Source organism: Sesamum indicum, linkage group LG9 (assembly GCF_000512975.1).
Source record: "Sesamum indicum cultivar Zhongzhi No. 13 linkage group LG9, S_indicum_v1.0, whole genome shotgun sequence".
In the NCBI taxonomy this organism is placed as follows: domain Eukaryota; kingdom Viridiplantae; phylum Streptophyta; class Magnoliopsida; order Lamiales; family Pedaliaceae; genus Sesamum; species Sesamum indicum.
The window spans coordinates 3879134-3905527 of record NC_026153.1 but is presented as its reverse complement, the minus strand read 5'-3'; the positions used below and the strand labels follow the sequence as shown (position 1 = coordinate 3905527).

General features: G+C 36.9%; 7 protein-coding genes across 16 annotated transcripts; 3 read left to right on the top strand and 4 right to left on the bottom strand.

Moving 5' to 3' along the window:
• Positions 7-2545, top strand: LOC105170850 (uncharacterized CRM domain-containing protein At3g25440, chloroplastic). Its single transcript, XM_020696920.1, has 3 exons — positions 7-159; positions 844-1251; positions 1364-2545. The coding sequence occupies exons 1-3, from the start codon at positions 121-123 to the stop codon at positions 1898-1900; spliced, it is 984 nt and encodes a 327-aa protein (XP_020552579.1). The 5' UTR covers positions 7-120; the 3' UTR covers positions 1901-2545.
• On the bottom strand, positions 2924-6551 carry LOC105170515 (protein FAR1-RELATED SEQUENCE 2). The gene is made up of 3 exons (XM_011091309.2): positions 6324-6551; positions 4521-4981; positions 2924-3638 (listed from the first exon to the last, which is right to left on the bottom strand). Coding segments are annotated over exons 1-3 (675 nt in total). The 5' UTR covers positions 6325-6551; the 3' UTR covers positions 2924-3425.
• Positions 7602-11237, top strand: LOC105170513 (protein FAR1-RELATED SEQUENCE 12). Its single transcript, XM_011091304.2, has 4 exons — positions 7602-7822; positions 8489-8943; positions 10479-10739; positions 10980-11237. The coding sequence occupies exons 1-3, from the start codon at positions 7798-7800 to the stop codon at positions 10674-10676; spliced, it is 678 nt and encodes a 225-aa protein (XP_011089606.1). The 5' UTR covers positions 7602-7797; the 3' UTR covers positions 10677-10739; positions 10980-11237.
• Positions 11073-15398, bottom strand: LOC105170514 (uncharacterized protein DDB_G0271670). Of its 4 annotated transcripts, none has more exons than XM_011091305.2 (4): positions 15120-15398; positions 13879-15011; positions 12528-12682; positions 11073-11666 (listed from the first exon to the last, which is right to left on the bottom strand). In XM_011091305.2, the coding sequence occupies exons 1-4, from the start codon at positions 15262-15264 to the stop codon at positions 11624-11626; spliced, it is 1476 nt and encodes a 491-aa protein (XP_011089607.1). In that variant the 5' UTR covers positions 15265-15398; the 3' UTR covers positions 11073-11623. The 4 variants fall into 4 exon arrangements, with proteins under 4 accessions (XP_011089607.1, XP_011089609.1, XP_011089608.1 ...); XM_011091307.2 differs by having other exon boundaries at positions 11630-11753; positions 15120-15397; XM_011091306.2 differs by having other exon boundaries at positions 11648-11760; positions 15120-15397.
• LOC105170512 lies at positions 16930-18011 on the bottom strand. Its single transcript, XM_011091303.2, has 2 exons — positions 17749-18011; positions 16930-17656 (listed from the first exon to the last, which is right to left on the bottom strand). The coding sequence occupies exons 1-2, from the start codon at positions 17982-17984 to the stop codon at positions 17083-17085; spliced, it is 810 nt and encodes a 269-aa protein (XP_011089605.1). The 5' UTR covers positions 17985-18011; the 3' UTR covers positions 16930-17082.
• On the top strand, positions 19163-24054 carry LOC105170509 (methyltransferase-like protein 23). Of its 5 annotated transcripts, none has more exons than XM_011091292.2 (9): positions 19163-19407; positions 20891-21013; positions 21851-21955; positions 22034-22120; positions 22570-22620; positions 22788-22881; positions 22992-23076; positions 23224-23692; positions 23944-24054. In XM_011091292.2, exons 1-8 carry the CDS (start codon positions 19327-19329, stop codon positions 23369-23371), a joined length of 774 nt encoding a protein of 257 aa, XP_011089594.1. In that variant the 5' UTR covers positions 19163-19326; the 3' UTR covers positions 23372-23692; positions 23944-24054. The 5 variants fall into 5 exon arrangements, with proteins under 5 accessions (XP_011089594.1, XP_011089596.1, XP_011089597.1 ...); XM_011091294.2 differs by having other exon boundaries at positions 20853-21013; XM_011091295.2 differs by lacking the exon at positions 23944-24054 and having other exon boundaries at positions 23203-23366.
• LOC105170511 (protein FAR1-RELATED SEQUENCE 5-like) lies at positions 23895-26208 on the bottom strand. Of its 3 annotated transcripts, none has more exons than XM_011091302.2 (3): positions 26093-26208; positions 25001-25479; positions 23895-24373 (listed from the first exon to the last, which is right to left on the bottom strand). In XM_011091302.2, exons 2-3 carry the CDS (start codon positions 25460-25462, stop codon positions 24179-24181), a joined length of 657 nt encoding a protein of 218 aa, XP_011089604.1. In that variant the 5' UTR covers positions 25463-25479; positions 26093-26208; the 3' UTR covers positions 23895-24178. The 3 variants fall into 3 exon arrangements, with proteins under 3 accessions (XP_011089604.1, XP_011089603.1, XP_011089602.1); XM_011091301.2 differs by having other exon boundaries at positions 25001-25581; positions 26093-26202; XM_011091300.2 differs by having other exon boundaries at positions 25001-25563; positions 26093-26195.

The window sequence follows — 26394 nt, the reverse complement described above, 5'->3', positions numbered from 1 at the left end:
GGTGTGGATAATGGGTCGGGTGAGGTTCAGGTCAAGAAAAGGAAGAAACTGAAGGGGAAGAGAGCGGTGGTCAGGTGGTTGAAGTTATTCAGGTGGAAGAAGAAGAAAGAATATGGAAGGATGACCGCAGAAGAAAAAATCCTCTACAAATTGAGGAAGGTAGAAATATTTATTCTCATCCTGATCTTGTTAAGTGTTTTTTATTTTTGGTTCTTTGAGATATTCATTTATTCACTAAGGAAAGAAGAATCGGTTTATATGGATTCTTGATTGCCGTTTCTTTATGAGGTCCCATTGTTCAGGTAGGATTCATCATTAACCATCAATGATGAGTTCTCAGTTCTTATTTGGTTCCAGTTTCAGTTACAGTTACAGTTACAGATTTCGGTAAACCGATGGCCTTTTCTGTTGCTCAAATGATCATAGGTTAATAAGATTCAATCTAGTGGAACTTTGTCGTGCTGCTTTTGTAATCGACTTTAAGCCTTACCCGAAACCGCTTGAGGCAGTTTATCTGGATCTTGCTCTTACACTCTGCTTGATTAAGGGCCAGATCACCTTTGGAAAGAGCACACACATTCTCATACTTTATGTTATGTGAGATGATAGGCAGAGTCTGAGTCATCTAACATGTGGACTTTTTGATTCATTTCTGCCTATCCAAGAGAAGAATGGGAAGAAGTGACTTTAGTGTGGCCCAATATTTTCTTTTTTGGAACCAACATAATCACTGGTTTATTTTGCTGATGATATGCAGCTGCCATGACAGTTTTGAGTTTTCGTTGTTTTGGAAATTATCAGTTTAAATTTCTTACTAGTGGTTGATTTTCATGATTCACCAAGGCTCGGAGAAAAGAGGAAAGGCTACTTGAAGCTCTTAACAAGATTGAGCCTAAAGAGTCATCAGAAACCACCCATGACCCTGAAATATTGACACCTGAAGAACACTTCTATTTTCTGAAGATGGGCGAAAAGTGCAAGAATTATGTCCCAGTCGGAAGACGGGGGATATATCAGGGGGTTATATTGAACATGCACTTACATTGGAAGAAGCACCAGACTTTGAAAGTTATAGTGAAGACATTCTCGCCAGAGGAGGTGAAGGATATTGCTTCAGAGCTGGCAAGATTGAGTGGCGGGATTGTGCTTGATATTCAGGACGATGACACCATTATTATGTATCGAGGAAAGAACTATTCTCAGCCCCCAACAGAGATAATGTCTCCCAGATCAACTCTTTCTAGAAAGAAGGTCTTGTCATCCATATCCTTTCATTTATAGTCAGCATTCTCTAATTGGTTTCACTGCTTACATATTCCTGGAAGTTGACGTCCATTTGTTTGTTCTGTTTCGGTTTATACAGGCTCTCGATAAATCCAAGTACAGGGATGCTCTGAGAGCTGTTAGGAAATATATACCAAGACTTGAGCAGGACCTGGAGCTGCTTCAAGCTCAGAATGGAAGAAAAGATACTATGGGTGAAGAGAAACAACCAACTGATGCTTATGATGTTGATCCAGCAAAGGACTCCAATCAACATTTTGAGGGATCTGATAGACTGAAAGAACTCCTAGCTAAGACTGATGTAAATAACGAAGATGATTCGGACATGGATTCAGACATGGGTTCAGATTCCGAAGCTCTGTCAGATATTTTTGAAACGGAGTCAGACACCGAGAATGAGGAAAAAGCAGAAAAACCTCTTTACCTTGATGTGTTTGAAAAGATTCCCATGAATAGCGACGAAGAGCAAGAGAATTTTGAAGAACACCTGCGCCAAATATCCACTGATTCCAGAAAAGAGAAATCGAATGACAAAGATTTAGAGTTGGCTGATCTTGATGAGGTTGATAGAATGGTTTTACGAGCTGCTTCACTTTTGAAGAAAAGGAGGAAATAATCAGAGTATGTGCTGCCGCGAACTACCCAATTGGCTCTCATCTTCGACGATGATGGGAACTTTCTCCATTTCTCCTTCATATTTCTTGTCATTGAAGTCTTCAAACTTATCAGTATGTTGGGGTATGGGATCAAGTTGGCTGCTTAACAAATGTATAATTTTATTTGTTTGTAGCTGCACGCCTATCCTTATCATAGTAACAGATGAAATTATGCTACTATCCTGGTTCATCAGAAGTTCCTCCGCAGATTAACTCTACCACGACTGGTGCCTATGTCTATGATTTGACAGGAAGGATCCTGTCTATTGAGCAGCACTACCTGTGTATAGATGTTGAACATCACTGGTGGAGGTGACAAATGCTCCTTGCCAACTAAAAGAATTTGCTTCAAAATCGTGTTACAGTCCTGTGATCTGAGACAAGTTGACGAAGGAAACTAGCATTAACATACCTTGGTGGGAAAAACTTTTAGATGCACTGGGTGTGAAAATACAAAATGGTGTGGATAATACCCGTTAGCAAAATGTTGGTTGGACTATTTATGCGTTCTTATCATTTGGCGATCTCACACCTGATTTGGTGGTATAATTGTTACTAATAAAGTATGCAAGCAACCGAGATTTTTATGGTGCTTATTTTGCTTCTAGTAGGGTATATTCCATATGGTTCTTTTGCAGCCATTCTGTTGTCTACATGCTCATATGATTCCAGAGAGGTGGATCAGCTTTACGGGTACATGTTAACTTACATGATAACTTAATCATGTTTTTCTTTGTTTCTGGTAAATATGATCTCATCATTTCATTTTGTCAAATACACATAAAAAAGTTAGAAGATTCATTCAGGCACAATCCATGTGGATATTATGAACTGTGAAGTTTCTTCTCCATGTGAATTCTTGAGCATGGTGCTTTTGGATTATGGAGCAAATTCTGTTCCATTATCTGGTTGAATCATGCAATTCCCTGTTTACTGAAATAGCCACAAATTCATCATAAACATAGAGTTGTAACCATACATCTTTAACTCAATATTATAACATTTCAGTTGCCACTGTGCATCTTCTGTCCAAGATAACATCTCTTACATCCAGAGAGAAAACAAGAAAGGAAAGAAAGAACTTATTATGATACATAATAGAAGCGAGATGTATTAGCTGATAAGACGGTTTCTTTTTATCAGATATGAGATAGAACACAAACAGTTGAGGAAAAGCCACACAACTTTGTGCACAAGGTATTGGTTTCAACATCATTAATATCCTATTATCCTACAGAATTCAAGCATCACTATACATAAATCTGCAGTGCTTTCATGGATCCCCCTTCCATCAGTTCTTGACAAGAAGCTGATTGAGAGGGTCGTTTTTTACTCTTCTGGATGTTAGAATGAAGAGCTACATCCTGGTGATATATATCATTCTGGTAGTTTCAGGTTGGTGCAGAAAGGATAGAGCAACTTAAAGCTCACCATACTAAAATTAACATTGCACCACAATGGCACTGTCTATTATGAGGTTACTACCTATATTGCTGACAATGTTAGTGCTTCATTGAGTGCTGCAGCCTCTGCTTCCTTCACATTTTCGACAACTGCTAGAACTTTCATGGATAAACTGTCAGTTTGCTTCTCGACATTTGCAAGAAGATTAATTAATCTTTCTCTATATGCTGCACATAGTTCTTCCTGCCTCTGAAGCTCTCTGGCGAGTTCTTGGATTTTCTTATCCTTGTCACGCTGCAGAAATGATTTAATAAATGAAAGATTCTTACAATCTGACATGCTGCAGATCTATTGCAAATGTTGCAAATCTCATTTCATTTTCATCCTACCTATGATGCAAAACAAATGCCAAAGAAGGGAAAGTTTTGCATTTTATACACTAGACCATATGAAACAAACTACATGGAGTGTGGAATATCCAGTGTGCTCCATTATGTCAGTAAGCTGACGGGTAACTAAGATTATGCTGGGGCATAGAAATTAAATAGCAATTATTTTGGTTTTTGGGGATTGGCGGAAAGTAGATTTTTATCCGTATCCAAAACGATTTGAAGTCAGTTAACTCAAAGAGATCTTCACCACGCCTTCTATATAGTCTAGAAGAATCTTAGTGATTAAGTAGTTTTGTGCTCATAACTTTATAGTGTAACATATAAGATAAGTAAACCTGTCAGGATATAGGTGGGGATGTATTCCTTCATTCCATGATAGATGCAAGAGTTAAGGACTCTTCTAATTTAAATTAGTTCATCTCTGTTCCCTTTCGTCGTTCTTTAACTTCATCTATTCTTCAGTATTGCTAACAATGCAATGAACAGCTCCAGAACTCATCTTTTGGGATATGATTCAAGTCATTGTATTCCTAAAATTTACCTACTATTAACCCCAAAAATTTCTTCAGTTTCCTTAACTACTAACCATAAAAATTAAGGAAAGGAGAACTAACAGGTAGAGGCAAATCCAAAACAGTGGGTAGATCTTGCGAGATGCAAAGTTGGTACTTTTGGATGGGTAGGCGAGATATACCATCCTTATCCTCGGAAAGTACAAGAGGAGCAAGACAGAATAATATGAAGAAAGACCATCAATTGATTGCATAAATTGAGAAAGGCATACCACATCTGTGTATTCCTGAGCAGTGGCAATTAGAGGGTGGTTATGATCCTTGACAAATCTTGTAACTACCCACTTCCCCGACTTCTCAAGCTTAAACAGTATTGTTGCCTTGCAACCTTCACGTGCACTAGGCCGTGGCTTTTTTTCTGGGCCAATTTTGCCTTTTGCATTAGGAGAAAAGCCCTGCTTGTTACATCCAAGTCGGCGAGCAAGAGTTCTACCATCAATCTCAGAACGCCGGCGTTGCATAATACGTACCACAAATCCTACCCTCCTGGCATAGTCGGTGTAAAATCTCCTCGCATCATCTTCTGATTCAAATTCCATGCCGACATATGGTTCAAGAACTTCACCTCCTTCCAATGACCTTCTGTTGTCCTCACATTCGACATCATCATTTTCTTCTGAATCCCTGGAGTCCCAATCACATCTTTCCGACTCACTCACACTTCCTTCTACCACTGCAAGTTGATTAGCAGAAAATTACCATGATGCAACCAAAGCAAGCAAATATTTTTGTAAACTCATCTATATGCATCTACCAAGTGAATGAAATGTTCTCAATTACATGCAAGGCACAAAGTAAAAAATCCAGCTTTTGAAGTTACTCGAGAGAAACCCATCTGAAAGGACATTTGGTGGTTAGCACAACAGGAAAAGAGCACAATAAATACACAAATTTACATGTAAATGGAATATATAGTAAATACATTTGGAGCCATTACATGGGGTAATTTTGAACAAAAATTACATCATGTCTAAAACGGGAGATTTCAGCAAAAACGAGTGAAACAACATTAAAAATATTTTTCATATACTGATATACTCTACTGTAGAACAATGAGAAAATGACAATTAATATAATTACATAGGATATTGATTAAATTTTGTTAAATATGTCCAAAACTTTTTGTTTAATATTGGTAATGAAACAGGAAGTTCACGTTCGCTGTTCTCCTTTCCCATATCCAGTATGAATCCCTTTAGAAAGATTAAATCAAAACTGCCAAATGAGTACTCACATGCATCAACAGAGATAAAATAATCATAAATCAAAATTTGGTTATTTTTCCCTTCCCCCCCTTTGCTAAGACTTGATAGTGTGTGAAGCACAGTATAAGTCTGAACGGTAAATACTAGGCCAAGATCCCCACATTTACTACCTGTACTTTCTTGGAGATTAGCTAGTCACCCGATCATATCATCATTGCATGAACAGACACAAGTGTTTGATTAAAAAAAAATCACAACTGGCAAATCTCAGAAGGCACAGCTTCTTGCTTCAGGAAAGGACTGAACTTTAACCCTGAAAATTCAAGTGCATTTCTCCGTTTCAGGACTTCCCTTTCACCATTACCTTCTGCAGTTTTTCCTGAACTAAACAACCAATTCTCTTCTACTTTTCCAAACTATTATCGGAGGGAGCATTCGTGGGTCCATTATGCAAGTATTTAGCAACAATTTTGGTGTCAAATATGCATCAGTTGTTAAATTCTACTCACACGAATCAATTTCGAAGAAACAATTGATCAAGCAACAAAAGCGGGGTCGCAAATCAGCATGAGCAGCAAACTAAAAACACCTAATCACAGGAGAAAACAAATCCAACAACACTCATCAACCAAAACCCAGAACCAATTCCAAGAACCCCGAAACGGATAAGAATTCCTGAAACCCACAAGGAGAAATCATCACAAATTACAACAAACCCCAGATACTTCAGGGGTCGGCCCAACGAGCATCCATATGCATATAATTCAGTAAATATGAAAAGGAAAAGAGTGATTGCAAGGAGGGTCTTACTCGTTGTTATGAAAGATCAGTGAAGAGTGAAGAAATTTCGAGATAACAGCAATTCCAAAGTGCAAGTGAGACCAATTCTTGGGCGTTTTATCCTCAGCTCGGAAACTCAACTCCGCAGTGTATGCGCACCCACCAGTGATCTAACTCCTTAATTCCTTAAGTTAGAATTATTTTTTTTATTCAAAATCCCTAATTCTTCAACCTTCTTTTAATCTTTACATCTAAAGTTTTTATTGGATTTTGTGCCACTTCCCCTCTGTGATTGAGTACACCAAAATTGTATTACAGCTTTTTACATTATCTAATGATATACTCTCGTCAATAATATTAAATAAACTGAAAAGATAATTATAGTTTTTATAAATCATAAGTTAAATATTTTTTTTAATTAAATTATCTTTAAAACAGTGAATTTCACTTCACGCATAATGTGGGGTTCGAATCCACAAGTTTTAAAATCATGGAACTTTATATTCGTCAATTGAGTTAGACTTCGTTTACACTTATTATATATTATTAATAATTATTTAATTTCTTCAATTAAGCATAAACAATTGCGTCATTTTTGAATAAATTTACATTTATAATTTCTGTTTGGTCCTGCAATTAAGCGGCTGAGCTAATATATATTTCAAGTATAAAAATGTTGTTTGGCCCTTTTTCTCTAGTAATTACTTTGAAATTAAATTACGTCAAAATCATGTTTTGGCAGAAGTTATAATTTGCACTTTCAATTTTAATGTATTATTTTTTTCATCTTGTCATCGTTATCCCATTATATGGTTTTTAAATTTCTAATTAACTTAAAGAATGAGATTAATTTTAAAATAAACCATAATTTATAATTGTATAACAATTATAAAATTATGAATACAAACGTTTTGATTGCTTTTTCTAAAATCAATTATCTTCAGAATCAAATTATTGTGAATAAATTATTTTGTAATTAAATAAAGGGCCTTAATAAATTAAGTAATTATCGATTCAAATTTCATAATCAATTTTCTTGAATTAATTATTTATAATTAATTATACAACCAAGATATGACTTTAATTAAGGAGCATTATTCTATTATATTAGGCCTCATTCTGAATTTTTACTTTAAATTAATTTCCATATTATATCATATTTTACTTATATTACAGTTACATGAATACAATTTATGTATTTTTAAGATAACATTATATGTATAGTGTAAATGGTGGATGGAATTAAAAAAATAAAATATCAATTCAAAATAAAGGATCAAAATTAACTAAGGCTTCTAAATTTCTAGTGACGAGAGAGTTGCTATTCAGCAACCACGCTTTAACTGCGAGAGTAATGGAGAAGAAGGTGCTGTCGGCGATTACGCTCCGCCTGTTCGCAAGAGGATAAAGAAATTCCACCGCGCTTCAACCCATCAAGATTCGCAGGAAGCTAGCAAGTTTTTCCCATAAATTCTCGAAGACCCTTTTCTCATATTGAGCTGCGATGATTGTTGCTTCATTGTCATCAGGTAAACAAAGCTCTTTCTCTTTTTGTGAGCTTTAATCAGAAAATTTGCTCAGATTCATTGGTTTATGGAATAAAAGAGAAGGGAAGAAAGAACTTGATGGTTAGTGGAGTTTAGAAATGAATTGTTAGCTTCATTGCATGCTAGAAAAAGAATTTGTAAACGGAAGTGAAACTTGTCTGCTGGTTGATAATGTTTTTGAGAAATTCTTCGTATTTTGGTTTTCGAGTTGTTTGATCTTAAGCTCTAAAGAATTGAATCTTTGTTGATTTCTATCTCCAGTTTGTGAGTAGAATTAAATGGCTTCTGATTTCTTGATCCGAATATGACTTTTGGGATTTGGATATTTAAGTGTTAAAGATCATATCAAGTGAGAAATCACGCCAGAACTTTGAAGTTTGGGTAGTTGGTCTTGAATAATCAAATGTCTATCTTTGATTATATAAAAGAATGTAATTGTTCAAAGCATTTCCTGTTGGGTTCCTAGGATTGTCCAGTTCGTTTTAGTTGCTGCCCGTGATTTTTGTTATGCCGTATTTCCCTTTGTTGTGTGCGGAAGATGGGGAAGAGGGATTTTTAGCTGAACAAAGACACAATCTGTGGGAACAGCGCTAGTTATCTTCTTGAAGCCCCCAATGACAAAATATAAGTATTGTTCTCTTTATGCAGTGGATGAGAGCCAATGTGCAGGCAATGAAGCAGAAACGATAGAGAACTCGCATGGGACTGAGTTAGTTGTTAATAATGAAGGACATTCTGAGAGGGAACCGTTTGTGGGTATGGAGTTCGATTCAGAAGAGGCTGCCAAGGTATTCTATGATGCATATGCCACAAAAATGGGGTTTATAATGCGGGTTGATGCTTTTAGACGATCTATGCGTGATGGTAATGTGGTTTGGCGTAGGCTTGTGTGTAATAAGGAAGGCTTTCGCAAGTGTAGACCCAAGCGGAGTGAAAGCAGGAAACCAAGGGCAATCACTAGGGAAGGATGTAAGGCAATGATAGTTGTAAAAAAAGAGAAGACATGCAAATGGGTTGTTACAAAATTCTTCAAGGAGCATAATCATCCGCTGGTTGCTGCACCTGTTAATACCCGTCGAAGTGCACAGCTATCTCAAACCCCAGTAAGTGTTTCCCACTTCCCTCGCAAATTCTTGGGAGTTATCTCTTCAGGTGTTAGCTTATTACTTTATGTGTCCTTTGTTGAGTGCTTGTTCCAACAATGTTTGGCCCAGCTCTGGTTTAGGTGTCTTACTGAGTGCTTGTTCAAATATCATTTGGCCTCTGCTCTTGCCTTTTTCCACTGTGTGCATTATGCTCCATATACTGGGGTTTTTATTATTTCGTCTTAATCTGCCATAGGTTACTTTACTACAAGGTTTAAAGTCAGTCCTGCCCAGAGAGTACATGTGACTATGTGAGTTAGGAGTAACTCCTCCAACTGAATATTTTTAATCTTTTACCAAACTGACTATGTGACTATGTGAGTTAGAATGGCCTCTGTTTCTCTCTACCGGGTTTCAGGCAGAAGCTGAGATGCAAATATATCTCTTTTAGGTTTCAGAAATGTGCACCATTGGTGCTTGTTTGCAGGGTCCATATATTACATAACAAGGTTTCTATAGGAGGCTGATCCTTGGCATCAAATTAGATGTTAATCTGGCTGAGTTCTAAATACTTTGCTAAAAGTGACTATGTCAAAACACCAAAGTTTGCATCAGTGTAACCATCTTTTGTGATATGTTGCTTGCTTGTTTGTTTCCATGAAATTTATCGCACTTTCTGCCAGCCCACTGATGTGCTTTCTGGAAATTCTCTCTCTTAGAAGGTAGAGAAAATGAAAAAGGTACTCAAGAAACAAAAGTCCTGCTGATTGCAAGTTCTGAGTAACATGCAAAAAAATATTTATTTGAATAAAGTAGCACTCATATTGTCTTATTACGAGATGAAAGGGCAGCAGAGCTCAAATGCTTATAGATGTATTTTCATGGCATCATAGTTTGCTAGCATGGTTAAGGAGAGTTTTGATAATTCTATTATCACTTGGTTTTTTCAGTCGTGACATTCAAAAGATTGAAGGGTTTTAATTATCTTTCATCCTGTGGATTTGTAATCAAAGAGTTCGGAAGCTCTTGTAGACCAAAGTTTCTATCGTTCATTTGAAGATTCAAGTTGAGAAAGGATGACAATGGACTAATTCTTTTGCTGTAGAGTCACTTTGTAGTGTGAATACATGGTTAAATTGGAAAATACAAGATGACCATCATAGATGGACACACATCCCTCCCGAAACAAAGCCTTGATTTACAAAATCCTAGTAATTGAAGTTTAAACCTTTCTTTGCTAATTGGCCCGTTAAGATTTTGGCAACAATTTCAAGTGCGAAAATTCTTCGTTTCATGCATGAAGTGGCTTGCCTCACTGGGCTTTTCTATGTATCAGCCAACTCCTCCCACTTCATCAAGAAAGCAAAATCTCCTGTCTTTGTTTTTGTACTTTGCTGCCCCATTGTGGTTTATCGCTTGCTGCTTACTGTTAAAAACTTTGCCAAGGGTGTTACTTCTCAGCTTTCTCCTCTATATGAAATGTCCTGGCAACTCCTATTACGCTTAAAGAGTGTCATTTCTATGTTTCTTGATATTGTTGGCAAATTTTTCAGGACGAGAAAGACGTGAAGATTCGAGAATTGACAGCTGAACTACAAAGAGAGCGACGAAGATCTGCAGCTCTGCAAGAACAGCTCAATAGCATTCTGGAAGACATGGAGGAGCACTCTAAACACTTGTCCAGAAACATCACTAATATAGTTCAAAGCGTAAACGAAATCGAGTCGAGGAGAATAGTCTTCCCAAGCTGATAGGCTGTAAACGATATTTTCTTTCTTGCTGATGATTTGCTTGAAACTCTTGTGTTCTCTGCTGTAAGTAACATTTGCTATACTTTTACAGAATAAGATAAGTTTTGCCTTCAATAAATGTTGTATATGCCTATACTTCTTTGATTTTGACTTTGGCTTCTTGAAAGACAGGAAATTTTTTATCCAACTTGATTGATTAGATCTGAATCAATTTAATTGATTATGTGATCGGTTTGATTCAGCGAAAATTGATTTGGATGAGATTTGCAGTATATGGTGAACACTTTCCTCTTGAAACTGCAGATTCAGGGAAGCATGGAGATGCCAGGACACCTCCATCGCCCCTATGTTCCAAGAGATCTTAAATAGCCCGGCTGATGGTTTGGTATCCTCTACTTTTTTTTTGGGTAAATGTAATTTTCATTAACTGAAGAATAGTAGTACAACACAGTGTTTATCAGTTGGTTTCTCCCGTTACAGACCACGGGATACGCCATAGTCTGTATAAGGCACATGTGCTAACTGAACAAGCTAAATTAATGCTAAGAATCTTCTGCTTAACATCGTTAACAATCAAGAAAGCCAAAGTAGTCGATGTTCTTTCTTCATGCTCGAATCGCCTCAGGTTCCTCTCCCTCCAAATATGATAAACACAAGAAGCAAGCAGTGCTCTATAAGCAAGGTTGACAATATGCTTGCCCCTCCATTTCCGTGCTGCCCAATCAATGTCATTTGCCCAATCTCGGTTAGGCCATGGAAATCGGACCAATCTGCGAATCTCGGAAAGACACCGTCTACTATATCGGCATTGGAAAAAGAGGTGAGTATGAGTCTCCATCGTCCCATCACACAAGACACAATCACCGAGATGAGAGAGCCATGGCTTGTCCGTCGTTGGGAGTTTGCCGAGAATTGCCATCCATAAAATCAAAAGGTGACGAGGGATTTTACAGGAGCCCGAAAGTAGTGAAGCCCAGTCTACTTTCGTCCCTGGTGGATCAAATAATCTGGTAAGTGCCTTGGTATCCTCTACTTGCAATACGAAATCCGAGTTTCTTTTCTTAGGACCGTGATCATCTGGGCTCTTGTGGGACAGAGTTCAAAATTATAATTTAAATATTTAAGCTCCATTTGAATTTACGGAGTTCAATTTGTGCGAAAACTTCAGAAAAACAATTTCACATAAATTAATATTGAATAGATTTAAAAATAATTCAATGTTACTAAAAATAACTCAACTGAGAATTAAAGATTTCTAAGTCTTTGCATAAAGGAGTCCAAGCACATTTTTATCTTGATTCAAACTTAGACATGAAGTTTCAGATTGGTGGTGAACAAAATTTTTTTGCATAGTCTGTATTATTGTCCTAAAAAGATGAATGGTAGTAAAGTAAATGTGTCAAATCTTTATCTTCATTGGAGACATTTCTGACACAAATTTTCATGTTAGAAATAAACCTCACTTTTACTAATTTAAGTTACATGGATAAATTCTAGTATTGTGTCAGCTTATCAGACAGTATCTTAATATACCAAAGCAGAGAGCATGACAGAATCAATAGTGCAGCAGAATCATGATAGGATCAACACAAACAGCTCCAATAGGAGAGAATGAGTTTCAAATCAAATGTTCCAATTCCCCTGTTTTCTTATGGCCAGATCTGTGGATTATGGAGGACATCGACAAAGTAATAGCCCGATAACAATCAAAGCTTCAGAATTTGGTGTTATCATTGCAATATTATACATTTCCATTGTTTTAAAAATCTAATTGGAATGGGACAATAAACTCAAACTTTTCCTACAAAAGAGTGAAGTTACAGTGTTATCAGAAGGTAAGGATGACATTACCATCCGTATTTTGCCTGTGTTTGGGCTTTGGTAAGGTAACCTTTAGCACGCCTCTCAGCGAGCTCCATTTCTTTCTGTCTCATGTCGAAATACAAAGAGCCAATTTGATGCTTCCTCTTATGCAATTTTGAAGGCTTCCCCTTGGTCGAAGTGGGCTACGTAAAGGCAAAATGAATATGTAAGATGGCGAACAAATACAAATGACGCATTTTTGTGTTGTGAGATTGAAGACACTTTCCCACATCAACATACTCATCAAATTGGAAAGGGAAAAGAAAAAAGGATTCATAAGCAAATAAATCATGTATATTTTGTAACCAAAAATAACATCATGTATATTTAGCTTTGATTCTAAGCATTCATATTTTCCGGGCATTCATCTTTCAAGCTTCCACCTTAAATCTTTCACCACATTTGGCACATCCAGAGCACAAACATAATTTTGCTTCAAAAGGTTATAAGCCTTACCGATGGGTGGCATCGTTCTCATTAGTACAACTTTGACTATTGAATGCAACATATAATTGAAATTCAGCTATCCTACTCGGAGTCGGAATCACAATTTATCAATTAACCTAGCTGATATACTTTTCGTAAAGTATCCTTAATGGTCAAAAGCAAGTAGACTTGTGAGCACCCAGGATTGAATAAACATCCTGCCCACAACAGCACAATTTCTGTTTATATTCTTATGCAATAGAAAATCTACATGAGGATCATTTAGCAATTTATTTTACATAAGAAAAAAAACGCTGTACTAGCATATGGCATCATAGTTTTTCATACCCAAAGCCTCCAGCTGATCACAAAGGTTTCTCTCAATTCCAATAAAAATGCAATCGGATCAAGTATGATTTATATATGGATAGAACTTATAAAGGGGTCTAAAATACTAAGTAATTTTTGCTGGGCCCTTGTTGTTTTTTTAGGTTCATTAGGATTCTTATTGGTTGGTATAATGCAATCCATTCTGTTCCTAATAGGTATCCATCGTAGAAAAACCATTTCAATTATAATTTTTCTAAACTAATAGCAAGGTACTCCAATAAACAGCATGCAATCATCACCTTACACTGTACACCACCAATGGCTAAATACAATCTCTTCCTGAAACAGCACTAAGACTGTTTACAAGCTTGTGCGGTAAAACCATGCAGGGTTCTCTTAAGCATAGTTGACATAAAGAAGAATTGCAGCTACACCATAGTCTTTTCCCCATCCCCAAATCCCCAGAAAAAATTTCTAGTAATGATGCGCCAATATCTCCAAAGTAGTAGCATGGCTTATATGAAATACAAATTGACAAGGCATCAGTTCAGATAAGATAACAATATAAACACATGAAATATACCTGGTACGCAGGGCCAAACGCAATCCCTGTTAATTTGACCTGGTCCTCCCTTGGTCTATTTTTCATCAACTCATCCTGTTTTACTTCAACTATCTCTGGTGGAACATCTTTCCTCCCCCTCTTTACAGGCAATGGCAATGCATTACCAACTATTCCAGGTACCTCATGCACGGCAGTAGTACTGGACCAATTATTTTCATACTCTGCATCATTACCATAATCACCATAACTGCCACCATGATTTGTGTATTCTACATGTTGCCCATTCCCATACGAATAATCAACAGCTTCGTAGGATCCTTCATTAGAGTTCATACCGGCATCACTTCCAGCAGTAGCAACAGTACCTACAGCTGTAGAACCAACACCATAAGCACCGTAATATGCATAGCTTTCACCACCTAAACTACTAGAATGATCATAAACCTCATGAAACTGATCATTTCCGGTGCTACTGCTTCCTACAGGGGCCAAACCAACATTATCATCAGCAACAGCACCATAACCACTGTAATATGCATGGCTTTCACTCTCAGAACTCCAACTAGAATAACCATAATTCAACTCACTGGACTGATCCAGCAAGGATCCCACATTGGGATTCACAACTGCATCATTTCCTGGCTTGCTAACTACACTGGAGGCTGGAGCTTCGGTTTCAAGAATAGATCTCCTTCCCGCACCTGAAGCAGAAGGCAAAGCGCCCAGAGTAGCCGAGTTCCTGGGTGCCGGAATACTGGACAAGAATGACTTTGCAGAAGAGGTGGATATTGATTCTTTTGATCTCTTCCTTTCTCTTTCTTGCTCACCTTCATCATCATCCTCATCTTCATCATCAAAAGTACCAGAATACGGCTTTGCAATCGTCGGAGGCCTAAACTGAACAACCCTCTTTGAGGCAGAGGAAGAAGATGATGAAGACGATTTGGGCGGAGGAAGTGAAGCGAACAAAGAAGAAGAGGACGAGGATTTAGGCTTCGAACTCTCCACAATTTGTTCATCGTGCTCATCAGCGTCTCTTTGATGTTCAAACTCCGCTTGGGGCTTAGGGTTAGGTAAAGATTGGGATTTGGGCGGCGGGAGTGAATTGAAAAGAGACGATTTAGGCGGCGGCAGAGAGCTGAAGATCCCACCCCGTTTCGCGGATGATTCTGAAAGATAGGGTGAGGATTGGGATTTGGGCGGCGGGAGTGAATTGAAAAGAGACGATTTAGGCGGCGGCAGAGAGCTGAAGATCCCACCCCGTTTCGCGGATGATTCTGAAAGAAATTCTGCATCTTTCTCTACTCCGGCTCCGGTTTCCAGCTTAACCGGTTTGTCCGAGGGCGGTTGTTCTTCACGTTCTTCATCATCTGAGGAGGCGTAATTTGCTAGCAAAGAATCCATACAAACAGATAACGGAGCAAGAAAAATTCCTAATTGCACAGGAAAAGAGGAATTAGGGTTCTAAAAGATTCCTCTAGAGAGGACAATGATTTCTGTTCTCGATCGGGATTTGGGGGAAAACTGCAAGTCAATTACTCCAGCTCTATTTCTTGGGCTTTCATCCATTAATGCTGGACTCATCACGATGGGCCAGCCCAGCAACCAAATTCAATATTTCTCAACAATCCCTCAAAGATGAAGATTTCACCCAAATCAGATTTGATTGAACAAAACTAATAACAAAACAAGTATGATATATTGAACATTTTTTCTAAATAATATATCATAAATATATTGTACTTGTCATATAATTAGTTCAAACTCGATCAAGATTGCAACATTTCCATTCTTCTTCCCTCTTTTTTTTTTTTTCGTTTCCTTTCTTTGTTCTAAAATAAATAAATTCCAACGAAGATCTTATTTATTTCTTTAAATTCTTGAATATATAATTTCTTTCTGTTATGAATTGTTGATAATCTAATTAACCGATGTTACAAATTAACAATCGATATTGCCAAAAATATATTTATATACATTAAATGGTTCTTGAAAAAGAATTTAAATATATAGTTGACGTGTTCAAATTTCATAAATCAAAATCAAATCTTTATTCCTATAGTTTTGCTATTTGATGAATTTAATATTTTTTTAAATTTAATAGTATTTCTAAAAATGATGGGCTGCTCTACAGTAAATAGTCATCCATCAACTCTACATGACTACAATGCTTGTTTTAACATATTTAAACTACACCGTCGGTTGCATAATAATCGGATCAAAATATAATCAGCTCAGACTCCACGCTCCAACAGCATAATTGCAGACGACATGTCCTAAAATCCCAGCAATTCACTACAGATACAAAACAGTAGACAGATATTTCGAGTGTTAGGAACCGAAATTTGCTCTCCCCAGTCCCCAAGCCGGGGCAAATTAGACTCTGGTTTGATCGACATGTCTAAAACTAGTCAAGTCCGACCTCAATCAGACACATCTACTGTCTCCAAATATGCAAATGGACCTGCATCGTTGATCGTTGCATGATCAACGTTTGCAGCTGCATTTCAGGAGGAGCTGTGGTTTCATCACAGCAGTCACAATCTTGATGAAAACTTAACCTGCACTAGAACAACAGATCATATGCATACTAGAAATCGAGGTAATTCTTGATAGTATATCTGCAAACCATTTACTTTGAAGAACCAATGCACGTTATCTACATATTGTTGTTTACCATAGAAAAGTGCTACCGTCATCAAGCATAATACAGCAACGTCATGGATAGACTCCATTTTCTTCTCAATCCATAAGCAGCAGAATTATTCATCATATCTTAAAACCTCAACTCAATGATCAATAAATATGCCCAAAGCCGACAACACTGTCCCAGGGGAGTCTCCAAAATCAACTCTGTATACCAACACAACATAGACCACCGTGAAAAACGGCTGAATTTCAGTGGCTGCAACACTTATCCAAGAAGCTGCAGAGACTCATCTATTTCCAAGCATTAGCTAGCTAATCTCCCCAACATGAAGTCCATTCTTTAACAAGCTTAGCTCGGAATTCATCAATACAGATAATTAACACGTAACCATCAACATATATAAAGAAAAAAACTTGCAGTGACATAAAATTTTTACTAAACTTTTTCTAATCACTGAAAGATGGATCCCATGAAATTTTAACATAACATAGTTGCAATGTATCCCAAAGAAAAGTATATCACAATTATAATCGATAATCGACCCATAAGATACACATTCCCCAGCAGCTGATTCAATGTAGAAACGCATACACAGCAGTTGAAATATAAACAACAAGAGCAGAGGTCACTAGAACAATCAAAGCCGTGACGGCATGTACTGTGGACTTGCTCCCACAGGACAGCATTCCCAGCCTGATCTCGATCACATTCACCATCGACAGCATCAAGAACAAGCACCCCATCACCGAACCGATGGCGGAAGCCAGCATACCGAACCTCAAAACCTTAAAATTGATGTGGGCTCGGAAGATTTCATCCACATCCTTACTGTTCAACAAATTGATGGCCAATTTAAGGCCCTGCGCGACGAGAGAGGAAAAAAGAAAGAAGCTGAAGGATACCACCTCGAAGACAAGTAGCTTCTTGGCGACATCGAGACCTGCGTCGCAGGCGGAGGGGTTCTCGAGGCTGTGCTGGCCCGGAGTGGTGAGAGAGAGGCCGACGAAGACCGCAATCGTGAAAAGGGAGTTCACGTTCACAAGGCCGTCGAGGGCGGTGACATGGACGCTGGTGGTGGAGGATCCGCCGGACGAGGAGGTTCTTTGAGGCTCCAGCGAAAAGGGCTCCTTCGGATAATCGTCAGATCTGTGAAAAACAAACGGAAACAGAAAATCAACGACAAAAAAACATTAGAATTAACAATCTTTATTACATAAACGAATGCGAGGTGGGCTTACTCCGGCATTGTTGAAGGTTCTTGGGGTGATGGAAACGGTGCTACTGGCGGTGGTGTTGCTTGGAGGGATTGGTCATTTGGGCAGTATCTTTCCTGGTAGAGTAAAAGGAAAAGTGAGAGAGGAAAGAGAGGATGCTTTGCTTTGTGGAACTTGAATCCTTTTGGTCTGAATGCGATGCATCTTCCCAAGTTTTCTTTTTTCCTTACAATCTCATATGCTCCATGATTTTGAATCATAGTGAAGAAAATTGTTCAAAAACAATAAATGAAATTATTAAAGATGTCCTCTATTTGAATTGAGATAATAATTTCAAGAAAGTATTTAATTTGAGTTCCTGTAAAAAGATACGTAAATATTTTCAAGTCAATATTCGATTTTAAATCGTCAGCTAATTTAGTAAATATGTATTTACAAAAGTCATAAATAATAAAACAAAATAAGCTCAAATTATAATTTCTAATACTTAAGATAATGAGATTAATAATACAAGAACTAACTCGAAAAAGTTAAACATAGTACAAAAAGTACCACATATTTGGAGGTTATGTCTTTATAAAGTTGGCATAATTGTGTGACCTAATGTGGATTGTTGCTCCAGAGATGATCATACGGCCATGAGGAGCAATACATTTTTATATACCAAGTTGGAAGAAGGATATTATGTAAGAAAAAATTGAAAATATAAAATTAAAATTGAGATTCTCGTAAATAACGAGATTAAGAATATACAAATTCTAATTTATGAGATAAAAAATACAATTTTCTCAAGAAGAAATTAATCAAAAGTTAAGGAAATAAATCATAATTAGATGCATTAATCGAGGAAGGGTAATAATATCATATATTTACGAAAAAAATCTAAATACTATATACTTCATATCGCTCGATAGATATATTTAGTTATCTTTTTACCTCTTTTGTCATCGATTTAATGCTATATTAATGTGGTGACTAGAGTACGTAAAATTTGGTTTAAATGGTATATTAATTTAAAAAAAAATTAAAATTATAGATAAAATTTTTATTAGAGGTATTTTTGAAATATAACATGGAAAATTTGGAAGTTGAGTGACATGCAATAAAAACTTCTAATGGGATAAAGTTATAATTTTTAATTTAATAAAAATATATTTGTAATTAATTAACTTGTAAAATAAAATTCTATTGCTATATATATTATTAATAAAAAAATTCTTTTGTCATATCAATTTTAAATACTCAGACTTATTCTTTATTTTATTTATTTTCTTTTAAAAAATTTAATTAAATTAATTGTTTTAATATTTTTTTAATAATTTTATAATTATGTTTTTTTTTTTCTTGACTGCTCCCTGCTGAATATTTCTCTTACTTGTTTTTTCATATTTATTATAATTTATTATTTTTCATAACTTTTTTTTAACATGTAGCGGCAACAGCGACAACTCAGTTATATCAAAAGCGTGGGGGAGTGGCGGAATTGGTTGAGCGGAACTGCGCAGGGTTTGAGAACTGAACTGAAGACGATCTCGCGTACAGGCGACACCACTAGCTGCTTCCTGCTAATCTGGGCTGCTCGCGAAGCTGCACACCATTTCTATGGCGTCCACGAACAAGAACAAGAACAAGAAAAGCGAATTGGAGTTGGAGTATGAATCTGAAGAAGACGAGGATAATGAGGTAATAATAAAAAAACAAAAGAAAATTTGATTTGCAGTGATGGCACACTTCAATTGAGGTCCGAGTAGAATTTCTAATGTTTTTATGTATAATATTTGTATATTCTTTTAGAAGCATAATTTGGAGATGGTTATTTATTTATTGTGGAACGGAAACAAATTGGGTTCTGATAAGTTTTTACTGATTTTTTTAATGTTTTGACTATTTCATGTTTTTGCTTTCCTGCTTGTTGATCACTTGTTTAATGAGATGTGCTTGTGGTGATGTTTTGCTGTAGATACAAACAAAACAAGCTTAATTTGTAGTTAACATTAAAAAGAAAGGTTACTCAATGTATGCTCTTATTGATCATGCCGATTGAAACGGTGACACCCTTGGTTGGAGGAGTGGAAAACGAGGCAGCTTTGTTTCAGCAATGCTATATAGCAATGAAGCCCATAAACTTTCAGCAACTTTTATATTTATGAAAACAATGAGTTAGTTTATCAAGACTTTGTGGTAAGATTGTTTTAGTGTACACTGTAAACTTGGGAAACTGTAACAGCCCTTGGATGGCAATGGATAAATGGATCTTCTTCAGTTGAGTCCTAACTTAGCATATTCATGCACTTCTACTATGTCTTTTTGCCACGTCTTGCTTATATCTGCTTCCAACATAATGTGCAAAGTTATGCTGATTTGTGAAACGTCTGCCTTCATTGTAGTCTTTTTATATATGCATTGCAACGTGAACTGGCTGGGATGTATACTTTTGATTCATTGCACAGTGATGGCACATTCAGTCTCATTGTACCAAAATTACTCGAATTGGACAGCTCAATGCTGTAAAATTTTCAGCTTCCCGATGGATGATGGGTTGACTAATTTATTTTTTTCAGAAACTTCTCATAGCTCTGAGTCACACTGCTTTTGGAAGTTTCCATATTATTGTAGGAACTATTAGGTGTAGCAAGTGTTGGGCTGAATGGTGGGGATCACGCAATTCCTTCCCCCTTTCCCCTCTCCCCCACAATTCTATTTGTAAGTTTAACATATGCAAGTTTTCATCCCCTTGGTTTTTCTATTTAAAATTTTCTCATCTGCATTCAGTTTAGTTCATGAGCTGAGCTTCAATAGGATCATATTAACTTAGCAGGACTTCTTTATAACTAAATATTTCAGTAAGTGTTTAGATATAGTATCCATAAAACTAAGTATACAAGTATAGATGCATATACGCGAGAACTTTAGTATATCTTGAGAAAGAATACAAAAATCAAGTCAAGAGCTCTAGATGAGTTCAGTCCATCCATTACAATCTTAACCATCCAACAAATGCCTCACTTCCATAACCTTTTACAATGTTACTCTGTATTCTATTACATATCAACTTTTTTGGTGTTTCCCGCTCCTAATCTTTGAGGTTTAGAACTCGAATTTGTATGAATACTTTCTTCCTTATATAGGGTTGGAATTATAGTCTTTGAGGTTCTGCTTCCCTCAGGAGCCATCCATTGGAAAGGATGACAAATTTTCATCTGAGACATCACAGGACCAAGATATGATCACAAGTTCTCAGCATTATTTTGGCAGCATTGAGGATGGATTCTCCATCAGTATCATTGAGGTTTTAACCCTTGCTCCAATTATTTTTTCTGAAGTTGAGAAATGAAAGAAGAAACACATTAAATAAGAACGCTGAGTTAACTTAGCCTTTCTATGTTTTGATGTTTTCTCATACTAGTTTCGAATTAAAATTGTGAACGAAAAAGAAAATTACAGAAATACCATGGAATTGGGTGGGATTAAATTAAGAGTCTGCAAGGGAGGGAAAAGTGAAATTGCAAAGGTGGGAGGAGCTATAATTTAAAAGACACAAATTGTCTTTTAATTATTTCGATCAATCATGCCAAGCAGCAACATGACAAATTATTGCATTGAGTAATAAAGACTCTGAGTGCTGGCTTAGCCTTATTGAAGGCATCCACCTCTTTATGGCTCTCATGTGAAGGCTGACTTGTTGCATTAAGTGATAAAGAGGCTGAGCGCTTAGCTGTCTAACTCTTACTAAGTTTATATGAAGGATGAAGTAGAGAACGCCTGACTCTATATGCTTTTTATTTATGAAATGAAAAGAAAAGTTTTGTAATAAGGAAAAAAATATTTCATTTGGCATGTCTAAACAAATAAGTAAATAAAATAAAAAGCATGGACAAAGTCCCTATTTTCTGCTTTGCTATTTTAAAAAAATGCAGACCTTCTTTCACTAGAAGGGTGTGATCACTTTAAGAAAAAGAGTTGTGGACAAGATCCACGCGGACCAGCGCCCTTTTTAAAGGTGTGGGAGATATCCAGAACTCCACCTAAAAAACTACCCCCCCAAATTCCCTGGTATTTCTGTAATTTTCTATTCTTATCTAGAATTTTTTGATTGAAAACTATTTATTTGGTTGTCTCCTATCAGAATATGAAAGAAGAATATGGACTATTTGTATGGCCATCAAGTATAATTCTAGCAGAGTATGTCTGGCAACAAAAATCACGGTTTTCTAAGGCTAATGTTGTTGAGGTGAGTCAAGCCATCATAGTTTTATTACGTTACCCTGTTTCTTCACATTTCATTTCAACCTCATTTTTTCCTTAACAGCTGGGAGCTGGAACTTCGTTGCCTGGACTGGTTGCTGCTAAAGTGGGGGCAGATGTAACACTGACTGACGATGCAAATAGATTGGAGGTTTGATTTTGTTAACCCATGTATCATCTATTGTCTGGTTTGTGTTCCGTATTGAAAATAACCATGCAACTGATTTTTAACTGATTAAACTGAGGACTGTGTGATTTCCTTTGTATAACTCATTGGTTAATCATATATTAGCCTGAAAATTCTAGATTTTTTTGCACTCTGGATTTGTATTAGGTTTTTTTAACATATTGTGGTTACTAAATTCTCCAAATTTCACATGTGTTGAATATCCTCATACTTGGATTATAAGTATAAGTTTAGTGTTGCCTCTCGTTTATGCTCAACGTACTGAATCCCAAGTATTTTATCTGTCTGAGGTCAAGAATGGCATCTGTATTGATAATTTGTCTTCAGTGAAATTGACCAAATTTGACCAGAATATTAGTGGTTGAACTAAAATTTTTTCATGTCTAATTCCTTGGGCTTGCTCCTTCGTACAGGTTCTGGATAATATGAGAAGGGTGTGCAACATAAATGGCGTCAAGTGCAGGGTAAACATCCTTATCTTGTTTGTCCATCCCACAATGTTCAGTTTATATCCGTATTCTGTTTCTTGCTACCCACATTCTGCACAAGCGATATTAGGATAATATCAAAGATCCAGATGATGTAGTCTGCTAATGCAGCTCGTAGTTTACTAGGTTGCCATTTGCTATAGGTGCTGGGACTCACATGGGGCGTATGGGATGCACCTGTCTTCAGTTTGTGCCCAAACATCATTCTTGGAGCTGATGTTCTCTATGACACACGTGGTAAGATTGATGGTCTCCTCCATTGTTTCCTTATACATAAATTACTTTTCACTTCTCTCCCAATATCTGTAATCTGAAATATTGACTTTCTACTGCATGGTGATGCCCAGCCTTCAATGATCTTTTTGCAACCGTAACGTTTTTACTCCAGAAAAGCCCAGATTCTGTTTTCATCACCACTTATCACAACAGAAGGTACCTCTTCATATCCTTTTCACTTGCTTTTACTCTGTTCATGAACATGTACAGGTCCATCAAGGGCATATGAAGTAGCTTCATTCCCCAAGAATTACGATTTTGAGTGGAAAAAATATGATGTAGGTTGTGACTAACCATTTGTAGTGGGCATCACCTTATTGAGTTCCTGATGGAGAAATGGGGCTTGAAGTGCACAAAGCTTCTCGATGGGTTCTCATTCATGCCCCCTCACAAGGCATCAAATTTGAGCGGCAACATTCAGTTGGCAGAGATCGTTTTGGAAGTGAAATAATGCCGGAGGTTTATCACGGAAACAGTGACACAACTACTGCCATAACTGGTGTGCCGTGGTAATCTGTGGAGGAGAAAGAAGAGTTTTTTGTAATGGCAGCCAAAGATCCAAGTTTGCTTTTATTTGCCTCAAGTATGGAGATTAATTGACAAGAATGATAACTGTTGATAGATGGTCAGGTGGTTCCTGAGAGTTGAATGGAATTTTGTTCAAATTATTAATATTTATAATTTATAATCAACAAACAAATTATCATCAAGATGGATGCCCAGTTTCAAGATCGTACAATTTTGGGGATTCAAATTTTACTGCTTGATTCAGGTATAACTTGCATATGAAAAACATTAACCACCAACAGATTAAGCATGATGAATAGTTCTTTATGCACTAAGTAGAACAAGGCAACAGTTAAATTATACTACAAAAGTTCAAAATGGTAACTATCTTTCAAGTAAGACTGGTCGATGCATATTAACATACTACCTTGGAGAAAAGCTGCAATTTGTCATGAATAACACACTTGGGATCTAAAGCAAAATCTTTTACTGACATGCTTGCTATGTGTAATTCAGGAATGACAGATTTCAATGGTATTGTTCATCCAAGACCGTTGGATTATAAAGAGTTGGTGGTAATACCATCCTACCCTCTTATAATTGACAATTTACAGTGCAGCAACTCCACTATCTCAATATTTCTTGGAAGATGAAGGCAGGTACTTCGCACCAGTCAAACAGGCCGTGGGTCTGGTAGCTTCATAGGGCGCTCGGTGCTTGCTATGACTCTTGATGGTTCTCAAACCTAAACCTATAATTGGCTCGGATACTGGTTCCCGACTTCTTTAACATTCTGCACAATGTGTTGGATACTTCTGGTCAGGTGATTGACATGAAGTTCGACATCATTCAAGACAGCACCAAGCTGCTTCTGGCACTTTGCCAATTGTTGTTTCGTGCGATGAAGCTCAGCAGACAACTCGTGAATTCTCTTGTCCTTCTCATCCTACAAGAAAAAGTAAACTCTTACAACCAAGATTTTCATGAGATGATGGGGAACATTGCAGTAGACTAGGTGTAGTTAACCCTATTATTTTGCATAAGTGCATGAAGTGTGACGGGTATCATACACATTCTTTGTTAAATAGGGTTACAAAGCTAAGACCAAAGGCATAAACTTCATATCATGGATGATCTTGTAAACCTTTCAGTTTGGGGAGTTACGAAGAACTGTTTGCACTATCTACTACTCCAAATACATGTAAGAAAAAAGGATGATTGATTCACTTTCACACAAGGGGAGGTACATAGTGGTTGGGGTGACTGCATGATCCAGGTTATTAGTCTTCCCCAACTAATGCTTCCACCAAAGGTAATCTCTTCAGAGACTAAAAAGCTTGTCTAAGAATATGACACGCTAGTATGTAGTTTTCTCATCCAGCACCACAAAGATTAGTGCGAAATATATAATTCTTGATTCCCAGTCATTTTCTTGACTTCATTTGTATATGTCATTTGTGTAGCATCAAAATAGGGCCAATAAAGCTATAAACTACGAAGGATTTAACACATAAGAACCAAGCATAGCAGATTGATTGGCACTCTAGTTATGGAAATGAGATTCTCATCTAACCTGCGACCATGCTTGGACTGAACGACGCCGGACTTTCCCAGGAGGCATCCCCAGTGGATGACTGTGCCGAGTCTCAACTTTTGCAACAATCCATGTCCCGGACTTGTCTTTTCTAACCATAATCATTGCCTTACAGCCCTCCCTTGTAACTGCCCTCGGCCTCCTTACTTCTAGCTTCTTCACCTTCTTATTTACACGGAAACCTTCTTTGTTGCAGAGGAACCTACGGCTAATAACCGAACCATCATGGCTTGAGCGATGGCAATTACCTATGCGGATGATAAACCCGACATATTTCGCATATGCATCATAATACGCCATTGCAGCCTCTTCAGATTCAAACTCCATGCCAACATATGGTTCCGTATTAGCATGCAATTCTTGCATCGTAAAGTTTTTCTCATCATACAAACTTGTTGTCTCTCCCCCACCACACACATGCATATGACTTCCAACTTCCATCAGCTTATTATCCACATCTGAATCATCAACTTCCATATAAGGCTCAATATATCCTGTCTCCTTCGCTTTATAACCCATTGTCTCATATGAGGCAACACTCACTGTAAAACGACAAATAACTAGAAGAATTCGATGTTTCAATTTTCAAGTAACTTCAAGAGCATCAAATGCCACTGCCTATCTTTAGAAGCCAACATACATTTTCCACAAGAAAACTCAAAAAAATTGATATTCATTGTGCATACATGATCAAGAAATCATAATTCACTTTCCCTTGCTAAACAGCCAACCACCTAGATTTTCTCCACATATCTTCAACTAAGACATTTAAATTGGCCAAAATACAAAACCTCTCAAGCAAGAACCCTCCAATACAAAACCCACCCACGCTGAAATCCTGAAACCCATCGTACCAAACAGATCTTAATCTCTTCAACTGATGCAAAAATCCCCAAAAAGACTACGAAATCAACTAATACTACAAGGGCTGTTCAGTTCTTTTTTTCCCCTGAATTCTTGCTTCAGACCCACAACATATTTAACTCAAATTAACAATAAACCACAAGAAATGATCAAGATAACTTAATGAAATGAGAGGAAGAATCCTAAGTAGTATATGAGTGTGCTTACTGATGATCGAGAACGATGATGACTCTATTTCTTTGTTTGTCCTTTGCTATGCAAGTGCACAAACAGAGTGCTGACAAGTTGCTCTCCTTTATCCTCCCCTCCAGGATAATACTAACATTTTATTTATTTTAAAGATTGAAAGCTTTTGTTATTTATTTATTAGTTTCTTACACTCAAACTTATTTGGTTCAAGAAAAATTTCAATCATGCTGCAATTCTCGAAAGTTTGTAGAACTAAGATATTGACTACACATACATAAATATGTATATGCTATATTCATATTCAATAAAATAGTTGTTAC

Excerpts from the sequence above, each read along its gene's own strand:
- LOC105170509 (XM_011091292.2), top strand. The coding sequence starts at position 19,327 with ATGGCGTCCACGAACAAGAACAAGAACAAGAAAAGCGAATTGGAGTTG. Across the intron at positions 22,621-22,787 it reads TAAATGGCGTCAAGTGCAGG|GTGCTGGGACTCACATGGGG; the intron begins GTAAACATCCTT and ends CATTTGCTATAG. Across the intron at positions 22,882-22,991 it reads TGTTCTCTATGACACACGTG|CCTTCAATGATCTTTTTGCA; the intron begins GTAAGATTGATG and ends GGTGATGCCCAG.
- LOC105170514 (XM_011091305.2), bottom strand. The coding sequence starts at position 15,264 with ATGGATTCTTTGCTAGCAAATTACGCCTCCTCAGATGATGAAGAACGT. Across the intron at positions 15,012-15,119 it reads AGAATCATCCGCGAAACGGG|GTGGGATCTTCAGCTCTCTG; the intron begins GTGGGATCTTCA and ends CCGCGAAACGGG. Across the intron at positions 11,667-12,527 it reads ACACAGGCAAAATACGGATG|GGACGAAAGTAGACTGGGCT; the intron begins GTAATGTCATCC and ends TTGATCCACCAG.
- LOC105170511 (XM_011091300.2), bottom strand. Across the intron at positions 24,374-25,000 it reads CAGTCCAAGCATGGTCGCAG|GATGAGAAGGACAAGAGAAT; the intron begins GTTAGATGAGAA and ends TTTTTCTTGTAG.
- LOC105170512 (XM_011091303.2), bottom strand. The coding sequence starts at position 17,984 with ATGATTCAAAATCATGGAGCATATGAGATTGTAAGGAAAAAAGAAAAC. Across the intron at positions 17,657-17,748 it reads GAACCTTCAACAATGCCGGA|ATCTGACGATTATCCGAAGG; the intron begins GTAAGCCCACCT and ends TGTTTTTCACAG.
- LOC105170515 (XM_011091309.2), bottom strand. Across the intron at positions 3,639-4,520 it reads CTCAGGAATACACAGATGTG|CGTGACAAGGATAAGAAAAT; the intron begins GTATGCCTTTCT and ends TCATTTCTGCAG.
- LOC105170513 (XM_011091304.2), top strand. The coding sequence starts at position 7,798 with ATGATTGTTGCTTCATTGTCATCAG. Across the intron at positions 7,823-8,488 it reads TGTTGCTTCATTGTCATCAG|TGGATGAGAGCCAATGTGCA; the intron begins GTAAACAAAGCT and ends CTCTTTATGCAG. Across the intron at positions 8,944-10,478 it reads CACAGCTATCTCAAACCCCA|GACGAGAAAGACGTGAAGAT; the intron begins GTAAGTGTTTCC and ends CAAATTTTTCAG.
- LOC105170850 (XM_020696920.1), top strand. The coding sequence starts at position 121 with ATGACCGCAGAAGAAAAAATCCTCTACAAATTGAGGAAG. Across the intron at positions 160-843 it reads TCCTCTACAAATTGAGGAAG|GCTCGGAGAAAAGAGGAAAG; the intron begins GTAGAAATATTT and ends TGATTCACCAAG. Across the intron at positions 1,252-1,363 it reads CAACTCTTTCTAGAAAGAAG|GCTCTCGATAAATCCAAGTA; the intron begins GTCTTGTCATCC and ends CGGTTTATACAG.